General features: G+C 43.8%; 1 protein-coding gene across 1 annotated transcript in view; it reads right to left on the bottom strand.

The window, feature by feature from the left end:
- LOC112262102 (MAM domain-containing glycosylphosphatidylinositol anchor protein 2) overlaps positions 1 to 12038 on the bottom strand; it is a 183723-nt gene that overhangs the window by 108987 nt on the left and 62698 nt on the right. The window contains exons 3-4 of the mRNA XM_024437812.2: positions 6046 to 6220; positions 1373 to 1569 (exon numbers count right to left, since the gene is read on the bottom strand). Coding sequence (XP_024293580.1) covers positions 1373 to 1569; positions 6046 to 6220 — 372 coding nt within the window. The remainder of the gene's footprint in view (positions 1 to 1372; positions 1570 to 6045; positions 6221 to 12038) is intronic.

Raw genomic sequence — 12038 nt, 5'->3', positions numbered from 1 at the left:
GGGGGGGTAGAGCCTAACTGACATACATAAGCAGCGTGTGAGTTTCAAGTTTTGGGAAGTTAATTTTCACCATATAAATGCACCTTTATAATAAAAGCATCACATGCATAATCACATTTGCGGTCACTTTTGATAGTGGTGTTTTCCCACTAATGGAACATTTGCGCTTATAGCCTACTACCATGTGCGCATTGCTGCGCTTATAATGTGAAGAAATAGCAAAATAGTTTATCAACATTTTAAGCTAAACATTTATTTTTTTAATGCTAGTGTTTGTATTCATTTGGGATCTAATGCATCCCACAACTGTCCCAGACTATGTTTGGAAAATGTATTTCTCGCACAGAATAGAATAAGTCGACTTTTGTACTATTGGGGATAGTATTTTGACATAGGCTAGTGCTTTTGCTGTTTGTTAGGCCTACTCTTCTTGTTGGCTGACGAAAAGTAAATGTGGATAATTCTTCCAATATCTTCAATATGCACCTCGGAAATGGATAAAGACATGTTCAGTTGCGTACCCGATATGTCTGTCTTCACTTGTAGCCTGTGAGAAAGATCCGATCACGTGATGGAGTGCCATGTGAGTGAGAGGTGCTTCAGAAAAAAACTAAGCAGAGCTCATGCCTTTCAAGTTACTTTTTAAAAATCATCTTTAGAGTCGCATCATGCAGCCTTAGAATGTATTGAAAATTCAAACATATAGCCCAACGTTTGTAGAACAACTAAAGTTACAATAACCCTAAATTTAAAATATAGGAGTACCTATTTCTTTGTTAACCGCTCAACACAGAATAGCCGCATGTGCGCACTCCCTCAAATCGTTTATTCAGCTTTGTTCAATTGTATTCTTCATACTATAAAATAAAATAATGCAATGGAATTCTAAGCAAATAGTCTGCTAAATGAACTACCGTAGCCCACAGACATTTTGACATAGCCACATCAGGACCTAACAGGAGGACAACTCAGAGTATGCTATTCTGTTATTCTGAAATATACTACATTTTCTTCATATCATGTTTCTTTAGATCTGTCTAAAATAAATAATGTATTTATTGTGAAGGTCTAGGCTATATTACATGGATTTATTAGACTTTTTAAAATGTAGATGTTCCAAAGATCTGCATCAGTGGCTTGTAGGCTGTATATAGAAGCCAGGAGATGCTAAATGTGTTTATATTAATTAACGGTCAATTACCGTGAGACCCGACAGTTATTTGCTTGATAATCACTGGCTGACGAAATTTCGTGATAGCCACAGCCCTAGTGGGACCACAAGAAAGCAGCTCTCAGGACAGATTTGGCCCCCAGGGCACGAGTTGCAGACCCCTGATCTAGCTGTTGCAGCATGTGTGGACTCTGGGCTTACTTGTGTGAAGAAGGGCTCATAGATCTCCACGCCCTTATCCGAGCCTTGGGACAGGAATTCTTGGCCACGCCTCCAGCTGTAGCGCACCGGGGGGTTGGAGTTAGCCATGCAACGCAGGAACACCGTCCTCTCATAGTAGAACTGTTCCTTAGCCTCCCCGATGCTCTGGTGGACAGTTACAATGGGATCATCCAAATCTAGAGCAAGAACATAGAAACAATGGCATCAAGGTGCCGCCAAGCAGTCTTTTGCCACACACTTGTGAAGGTCAAAGCATGAAGTGCAATTACATGATCTACTTAGTCCCAGGGACCTATTTATGTACAGTGGCTGGGATTTAATGGACTGTGCTGGTTCAAGTGGTTGTTGTCATCTGTTGCGATCAAATGTTCCCCCTTAAGCTCATCAATGGAGCCTGTGATGCACTCACGCTAAAAGTGCATGAAAAGAAGGAAAAAACACGTGTTTTTATGCCAAATGTAATTCCCTTATAAATACCATATCAATCATATAAATACAGTGTGAAATATCATATAAATACATACAGTGGGGAGAAGAAGTATTTGATACACTGCCGATTTTGCAGGTTTTCCTACTTACAAAGCATGTAGAGGTCTGTATTTTTTATCATAGGTACACTTCAACTGTGAGAGATGGAATCTAAAACAAAAATCCATAAAATCACATTATGATTTTTAAGTAATTAATTTGCATTTTATTGCATGACATAAGTATTTGATACATCAGAAAAGCAGAACTTAATATTTGGTACAGAAACCTTTGTTTGCAATTACAGAGATGATACGTTTCCTGTAGTTCTTGACCAGGTTTGCACACACTGCAGCAGGGAATTTGGCCCACTCCTCTGTACAAGCCTTCTCCAGATCCTTCAGGTTTCGGGGCTGTCGCTGGGCAATACGGACTTTCAGCTCCCTCCAAAGATTGTCTATTGGGTTCAGGTCTGGAGTCTAGCTAGGCCTCTCCAGGACCCTGAGATGCTTCTTACGGAGCCACTCCTTAGTTGCCCTGGCTGTGTGTTTCGGGTCATTGTCATGCTGGAAGACCCAGCCACGACCCATCTTCAATGCTCTTACTGAGGGAAGGAGGTTGTTGGCCAAGATCTCACGATACATGGCCCCATCCATCCTCCCCTCAATACGGTGCAGTCGTCCTGTCCCCTTTGTAGAAAAGCATCCCCAAAGAATGATGTTTCCACCTCCATGCTTCACGTTTGGAATGGTGTTCTTTTGGTTGTACTCATCCTTCTTCTTCCTCCAAACACGGCGAGTGGAGTTTAGACCAAAAAGCTATATTTTTGTCTCATCAGACCACATGGCCTTCTCCCATTCCTCCTCTGGATCATCCAGATGGTCATTGGCAAACTTCAGACAGGCCTGGACATGCGCTGGCTTGAGCAGGGGGACCTTGCGTGCGCTGCAGGATTTTAATCCATGACGGCATAGTGTGTTACTAATGGTTTTCTTTGAGACTGTGATCCCAGCACTCTTCAGGTCATTGACCAGGTCCTGCCGTGTAGTTCTGGGCTGATCCCTCACCTTCCTCATGATCATTGATGCCCCACGAGGTGAGATCTTGCATGGAGCCCCAGACCGAGGGTGATTGACCGTCATCTTGAACTTCTTCCATTTTCTAATAATTGCGCCAAAAGTTGTTGCCTTCTCACCAAGCTGCTTGCCTATTGTCCTGTAGCCCATCCCAGCCTTGTGCAGGTCTACAATTGTATCCCTGATGTCCTTACACAGCTCTCTGATCTTGGCCATTGTGGAGAGGTTGGAGTCTGTTTGATTGGGTGTGTGGACAGGTGTCTTTTATACAGGTAACGAGTTCAAACAGGTGCAGTTAATACAGGTAATGAGTGGATAACAGGAGGGCTTCTTAAAGAAAACAGGTCTGTGAGAGACGGAATTCTTACTGGTTGGTAGGTGATCAAATACTTATGTCATGCAATAAAATGCAAATTAATTACTTAAAAATCATACAATGTGATTTTCTGGATTTTTGTTTTAGATTCCGTCTCTCACAGTTGAAGTGTACCTATGATAAAAATTACAGACCTCTACATGCTTTGTAAGTAGGAAAACCTGCAAAATCGGCAGTGTATCAAATACTTGTTCTCCCCACTGTATATATCTTTATATTTTTCAGGAGAGCATCAAAAATGAGAATCCCTGACTTCTACAGTCTACAACCACTTAAAAAATGACACTTTTGTACTCTCTATTATACGTCCGAAATGCCGGGAATCCTCAACCCCATTCACTAGTGTCAATTAAACACACACACACACACACACTGCACTAAGGTGCTTAGATTTTTTTTTTTTTTGAGGGGGGGGCAAATTTCAGTGAAAAGGACCACTTAGACTCCAAAGCTCCCGCTCCAATCAAGAGGGAGCTTTAAAAAAAATGATTTTGATAAGAGCTCTCTAATGACAAAAAAGTGCTCCACGGAAGAGCCACCTAGTATGGGTTACTTTGGGATGCAAACAAGCACCTTGAAAAAGCTGTTTTCCACCAGCCGACTAACTACTGCCACGGGCAGTCCAGAGCCAGACTCATTTCCTATACAAACCATTATAACATCTTTGACTTTTTTTTATAATAAAAAATGGCTTTGTAGATTAGTCCGCGTCAGTTAGTCCGTACAGTTTCTAATTTGATGTCAGACACCCTCTATCAGGGTCATCCGTGTGCTTTATCACCAACCTGCAAGGATTCCAACACGGCATCGCTGAATGGCAGCGAAACAGCTACATGTGTCATTGCTTTGATCAGCTGGTGTAGCAAAGAGGGCAGGATGGATAAAAGACTCCCCCAGTGGAGCACACATGAGACAATAAGCAAGGGTTCTGATCTCCGAGTCAGGGGTAATGGCTCTGTGGCTCATTGTCTCCCCCTGGCAATGTTGTCTGCCACTGTCCATCTCCTCCTCTTATTTATCTTGTATCTCAGCAGTAACCCATCTATCCTTTCCTTCTCTCCTTTCTCTCAGAAGAACAGAGTGCAGACGCACCACATTTGTCTTGTTTTTGTATTTTTCAGCTCCCGGCTACTGGGGCACAGTGGATTTTCAAACATGGAGACGCTGACTCGATCAACCTCATTTGTTGGGGTTGAGGAATTTGTAGCTGACTCTTTTGAAGGAGAAGGGGGGAAGGGGAAGGTTGCAGTGTTAAAAGCTTCTAGGGGTTAGGGTTAGTTCAGATACAACTCATCCACAGAGGGTAAGTATATCCATCTAGCCTGCCACAGTAAACCCATACATTATATCTGTCCTCTGACATTTGGAAATTGAATCGCTGCTTTGGAGAGAGTGAGGTGTGCAAACACCAGTAATGTGATGGACTAAAACTAGAAGTATCTGCATAATGCTTCATTTCAGTCAATTTGCAATTATCAGCCCTGATAAACAGAGCAATTAGAACGATTAATGAATTCACCATCTAAATGCTGAACCCAATCCGTCTCTCAAGACCTAAAACGGCTGCACAAATGAAACACTATAAAGTACTACTTGAGAATTCAACGTGAACACCAATGTGTGGCTATCTCTCTGGGTCCACAAGCTGTTTTCTATAGCCATAAAATTACATTTGCAATTTGGGTGAACTCTCTCCCCACTGGGCACAGACGTCAGTTCAACGTCTAGTTTTTATTTACATTTGGTTGAGTTGCCAACTAATGTGAATTCAACGTGAAATCAACCATGATGTTGGATTTAGGTTAAAAGTTGGGTGAAAGAAAGATGAAATCCTCTGACATTGATTACTTTTTGCATATCCAATCAGTTATCCACATTGACTCCACATCATCACATACATGTTTTTATTTGGTTGAAATGGCGTGGAAACAATGTTGATTCAACCAGTTTTTTTGCCCAGTGGGTATTTAATACACACTTCCTGAGGTGTGGTTGCTGCTTTTCCACATTTTCAATGTAGGAATCGGCAGCAGGACTTCAAGCGTCTAATTATGCATTCCAAATGGCATCCGATTCCCTATATAGTGCACTACTTTGGACCAGAGCCCTATGGACCGTGGTCAAAGGTAGTGCACGATGTAGGGAATAGGGTGCCATTTGGAATGCAGCCTCAGTCTGTATTGCTGGAAATCACAATCCCCTTCTGTTTCAGAGCTATCCTTTTCTTCAGCTATGTGTACTGTCAGGACTTCACACAGCTGGGGGGGGGCAGTTCCATTACTGAGTGAATAAAAACAGCAATGTCACTTATATGATGGCAGCATCCGCAGAGAAATGGCTGCTGTTGTCTGCAATTAACACCTGGGTTGTCCTGAGTAAGGTAGATTTTGTTATTTACTGGGGGGGTGGCATTCAAGCGAGTGTATGGCACATTTCATTCGCTGCAATGTCCTACCTGTGGTGGTTTTCTTTTTTAGACCTTAATATATTTCAAAAAGCCACGTTGCTTTAACCTGCTTTAAAATGACTTTCATTCAGCCACAACGTCATGTTGCCTGGGAGGGTAAGGACTAGGAGAGAGCGAGTGAATGCCTGTCCTTCAGTAGTTTAAACGCAAGGCATGGGTAAGTGGACACAGGCAATCTGCAGGGGGGGCAGAACTGATGATGTGTGCTGCGAGGGGGGGCAGTTGAAGAAAAGGGCATGCAGGCGACCGAGGCCTGTCCACTCACAGTAGACGTCCACTCGGATGGACTTGATGGCCGGGGAGCCCAGGCCGTTCTCAGCCTTGCAGTAGTAGCGTCCTCCCTGGAGTCTCTGGATGCGGGTGATACGCAGGGTCTCGTTGAACACACTGGAGTCCTGGAAGCGGTCCGAGGCGCTACCGGCTGTTTTGGTCCATCGGATCTGGTGTGGGAAAGAGATAAGAGGTCAGAGGTGACATCTGCTGACCGAGGACTAATGCTATGGACAACAGGCTGGACTGACGGTAAATTGGGTCAGCCATGGGATAAATTATATTGCCAAACACACCTGTTATTCTGGATTCAAATGAGCCAATGTAGTGCATGTTTTAGAAGAGGTCAAATAATGGACTAATAATGTTATTTTTTTCAAATATGGCCTTTATTCAGCCTGTGAATAAACAACAATCAATAAAAATCAATAGTACCACACATTTTCTTTATTTGTCCATAATGTTCTCTCTATTGAGAACAGCAACAACATATCATACTGTAATAGATACATACAGAATAGGTGGACAACTACAAATACCTAGGTGTCTGGCTAGACTGTAAACTCTCCTTCCAGACTCATATTAAGCATCTCCAATCCAATCCATTAAATCTAGAATCAGCTTCCTATTTCGAAAACAAAGCCTCCTTCATTCATGCCGCCAAACATACCCTCGTAAAACTGACTATCCTACCGATCCTCGACTTCGGTGAAGTCATTTACAAAATAGCCCCCAACACTCTACTCAGCAAACTGGATGCAGTCTATCACAATGCCATCGGTTTTGTAATCAAAGCCCCATATACCACCCACCACTGCGACCTGTATGCTCTAATCGGCTGGCCCTCGCTGCATATTCGCCGCCAGACCCACTGGCTCCAGGTCATCTACAAGTCCATGCTAGGTAAAGCTCCGCCTTATCTCAGCTCACTGGTCACGATAACAACACCCACCCGTACCACACGCTCCAGCAGGTATATTTCACTAGTCATCCCCAAAGCCAACACCGACCTTTGGCTGCCTTTCCTTCCAGTTCTCTGCTGCCAATGGCTGGAACGAATTGCAAAAATCACTGAAGTTGGAGACTTATATCTCCCTCACTAACTTTAAATATCAGCTATCTGAGCAGCTTACCGATCGCTGCTGCTGTACACAGCCCATCTGTAAATAGCCCATCCAAATACCTACCTCATCCCCATATTGTTTTTATTTACTTTTTTGCACACCAGTATTTCTACTTGCACATCATCACCTGCACATATATCACTCCAGTGTTAATTTGCTAAATTGTAATTACTTCGCTACTATGGCCTATTTTTGCCTTACCTCCTTACTCGATTTGCACACACTGTATATAGATGTTTCTATTGTTATTGACTGTACTTTTGTTTATCCCATGTGTAACTCTGTGTTGTTGTTTTTTGTCGCACTGCTTTGCTTTATCTTGGCCTGGTCGCAGTTATAAATGACAACTTGTTCTCAACTGGCCTACCTGGTTTAATAATGGGGAAATAAATAAAACATAAAAAATATTGATGGTAAAACTGAGTGAAATGTATATCTGTGGCGCTATTCAAAAGCCATTAAAAGGACAAAGCGCATCAAATATTTAGAAGGTGGCTTTGTGTCGGAGTGGTTCTTGTGAGACAGTGACGTGTCTTACATTCCAATGCCGTCCAGTGAGTCTGGTTTCCATACAGCATGAGAACTCTGAGAAAACCAGAACTATAACTGAACCACAGGAAAAACAGCTCTGACAATTCCATGCAACTCTTTGAGGTATTCTCGGCACTAAACCTTTGCGATAAGCAGTCTCATTTTTTTTTTATTATAATAGGTTCAGTGAAATGTGTTGTTTTACAGGGTCAGCCATAGTAGTATGGTGTCCTGGGGGCAAATTAGGGTTAAGTGCCTTGCTCAAGGGAACACTGACAGAAGCTTCTAGCCAGCAACCATTCGGTTACTGGCCCAATGCTCTAACCGCTAGGCTACCTGCCGCCCACATTAAGTATTTCATGTGTTTGAGTGTTTGGAGGAGAAATGCATCTGAAACAAGAAACTAGGCATCCCTGGCATTAGTGATCTGAGAAGGGCGGAGGATGAGAACACCAGTCTCCTGCTGCCTGGCTATCCATCTGAATGGATGTTTCATATACAGATACAGTATATACCATCAGCTTAATTTACATATATATTATATACGATCAGTATGATTTACATATACAATCAGCTTCATTTACACATACAGTATACACGATCGGCTTCATTTACATATACAGTATATACAATCAGCTTCATTTACATATACAGTATATACAATCAGTATAAATGACATATACAATCAGCTTCATTTACATATACAGTATATACGATTAGCTTCATTTACATATATAATATATAAGATTAGTTGCATTTACATATACAGTGGGGGAAAAAAGTATTTAGTCAGCCACCAATTGTGCAAGTTCTCCCACTTAAAAAGATGACAGAGGCCTGTAATTATCATCATAGGTACACTTTAACTATGACAGACAAAATGAGAAAAAAAAATATCCAGAAAATCACATTTTAGGATTTTTAATTAATTAATTTGCAAATTATGGTGGAAAATAAGTATTTGGTCACCTACAAACAAGCAAGATTTCTGGCTCTCACAGACCTGTAACTTCTTCTTTAAGAGGCTCCTCTGTCCTCCACTCGTTACCTGGTCGGGCTACGGGGAGCATTCAACCAGGTAAGGTTGGGCAGGCTCGGTGATCAAGAGCTCCAGTGCGCCTGCACGGTCCGGTCTATCCAGTGCCACCTCCACGCACCAGCCCTCCGGTGGCAGCCCCCCGCACCAGGCTATCTCTCCGTTTTCTGCCTACAGGGTCTCCCGCCTGTCCAGCGCTGCCAGAGCCTTCGTCTCCAGCGCTGCCAGAGCCTCCCGTCTGTCCAGAGCTGCCAGAGTCTCCCGTCTGTCCAGAGCTGCCAGAGTCTCCCGTCTGTCCTGAGCAGCCAGAGTCTCCCGTCTGTCCTGAGCTGCCAGAGTCTCCCGTCTGCCCTGAGCTGCCAGAGCTGCCAGAGCTGCCAGCCAGCCAGGAGCTGCCAGAGCCATCAGTCAGCCAGGATCTGCCAGAGACGTCAGTCAGCCAGGCTCAGATGCCAGAATCGCCCTTCACTCTGGAGCTGCCGGATTCTCCCGTCTGTCCGGCGCTGCCGGAGGAGTCCTTCACTCCAGCTCTGCCGGAGTCCCAAACAATCGGAAAGGGGATTCATCCGAGAAAATTACTTTATCCCAGTCCTCAGCAGTCCAATCCCTGTACCTTTTGCAGAATATCAGTCTGTCCCTGATGTTTTTCCTGGAGAGAAGTGGCTTCTTTGCTGCCCTTCTTGACACCAGGCCATCCTCCAAAAGTCTTCACCTCACTGTGCGTGCAGATGCACTCACACCTGCCTGCTGCCATTCCTGAGCAAGCTCTGTACTGGTGGTACCCTGATCCCACAGCTGAATCAACTTTAGGAGATGGTCCTGGCACTTGCTGGACTTTCTTGGGTGCCCTGAAGCCTCCACAACAATTGAACCGCTCTCCTTGAAGTTCTTGATGATCTGATAAATGGTTGATTTAGGTGCAATCTTACTGGCAGCAATATCCTTGCCTGTGAAGCCCTTCTTGTGCAAAGCAATGATGACGGCACGTGTTTCCTTGCAGGTAACCATGGTTGACTGAGGAAGAACAATGATTCCAAGCACCACCCTCCTTTTGAAGCTTCCAGTCTGTTATTCGAACTCAATCAGCATGACAGGGTGATCTCCAGCCTTGTCCTCGTCAACACTCGCACCTGTGTTAACGAGAGAATCACTGACATGATGTCAGCCGGTCCTTTTGTGGCAGTGGAAATGTTTTTTGGGGATTCAGTTCATTTGCATAGCAAATAGGGACTTTGCAATTAATTGCAATTCATCTGATCACTCTTCATAACATTCTGGAGTATTTGCAAATTGCCATCATACAAACTGAGACAGCAGACTTTGTGAAAATGTACATTTGTGTCATTATCAAACCTTTGGCCATGATTGTACACTCCACTCCCACTATACTACAATCCCTCTGGCAGTCATGCAGACAATTAGAGAAAATTGTCCATTCAGCCCTGGAATTGACCTGGCTGGGGCCCGTGTGAGCCTTCCTGTACGGCTACTTATGAGCGGGGAAGGCGGGATCTGCAGTCCACGGAGCTGAAGCAGAGATCCATTCAAGAAGGTTACGTGTGGGGCGGGCATTGTGCAGCCACTAACACCCCCACCCTGCACCACCTCCACCCTCCACCACCTCCACCCTCCACCACCTCCACCCTGCACCACCTCCACCCTGCACCACCTCCACCCTGCACCACTTCCACCCTGCACCACCTCCACCCTGCACCACCTCCACCCTGCACCACCTCCACCCTGCACCACCTTCACCCTGCACCACCTTCACCCTGCACCACCTCCACCTTGCACCACCTCCACCCTGCACCACCTCCACCACCTCCACCCTGCAAATCATCCCCTATCACTAGCTCATTTGAAACGTTTCACACCCCCATATTCCAAGACAGATAACTTTTGGTCTGGTTTGGTGATCTACTTTTCTCACGGCACCACGGGTGTGGAGGGAAGAATAAATACAATAATACCACTGGGGTTGAGGCACGTTCTGAGGCCGGACAGAGTCGCAACCTAGCTTTGGGTGGCGATCAGGGGGATAAAATACATTTCATGCATTGCTCAAGATGGTTGGTAGCATGGATTTGTTTACACACATATATTGGTGTTGGTTAAGGAACAGCTTTGGAATTCATGGGGCTTAACTACACACGGCTTTCTTTTCGGTGGGGGGGTTAATAGGATGTCCTCTCTCTCTCTCTCAGCAACTTGAACCTCAAAGTTTGGATTTAAGTAAAACCACTGTAGCTTTTTACCCAGTAAATAGAGAGAGAAAGCAGCTTTAAAACTTCTAGGCCCCCAGACACTTGCCCCCCCCCCAAAAAAAACACTAGCATTCAGAATTCCAATTTGACTCAGTTCTACTGAACAGACTAGGACAATGAAAGACAATGGACAATGCCGCAGATATTATCATTGTCAACTATGCTATCTGACTTGGTTGAGTCCAAGCGGCTGTTAATGACAAAACAAACAAAGATTTTCATGATGGACCACTGTATAGTCAGGTCTCATATGTATGTACCCCTTACGAAAAAATATTGCAGTCAGAGTGCAGTATAACTGCAGTTACGCCTCGATCACACCGACAGCGTTATTGCATTTTGGTACACCAGAAATACAAATCATTTCCAATGGCAGTTGCAGGGTGTTCTGTGTGGTACATAGGTTGGATTTATCGAACGTATGCATCAAACTATATCTGTAGACGGCTTGACGGAAATGGTAGCAGAACTTTGAACTTTTGTTGCACACATATCCAGATGATGCTGAGTAACATTTTGCGGAATGACGCTGTCATTGTGATCGAGGTGTTAGAGTGCAGTATATTCTGCATTTACTGCATCCAAAATACCACAGTTGACTGCAGTTACTGCGCTTTTACTGCAGTTTCAAAACGGCATTCTTTTTCTGTAAAGGATTACTTTGAACTTGATCTACACTACCGTTCAAAAGTTTGGGGTCCTTGTTTTTTGAAAGAAAAGCAATTTTTTTTGTCCATTAAAATAACATAAAATTGATCAGAAATACAGTATAGACATTGTTAATGTTGTAAATGACTATTGTAGCTGGAAACAGCTGATTTTTAATGGAATATCTACATAGGCGTACAGAGGCCCATTATCAGCAACAATCACTCCTGTGTTCCAATAGCACGTTGTGTTAGCTAATACAAGTTTATCACTTTAAAAGGCTAATCTCAATTTCACCAGTCTCAACGCCAATAAGGCCTAATTGCAAAGAAAAAGCCAATAAAAAGAAAATATTAAGATGGGCAAAAGAATACAGACACTGGAC

Source organism: Oncorhynchus tshawytscha, linkage group LG11 (genome assembly GCF_018296145.1).
Source record: "Oncorhynchus tshawytscha isolate Ot180627B linkage group LG11, Otsh_v2.0, whole genome shotgun sequence".
Lineage (NCBI taxonomy): Eukaryota > Metazoa > Chordata > Actinopteri > Salmoniformes > Salmonidae > Oncorhynchus > Oncorhynchus tshawytscha.
The sequence above is the reverse complement of the archived record's forward strand: the minus strand, read 5'-3'. Positions and strand labels throughout refer to the sequence as shown.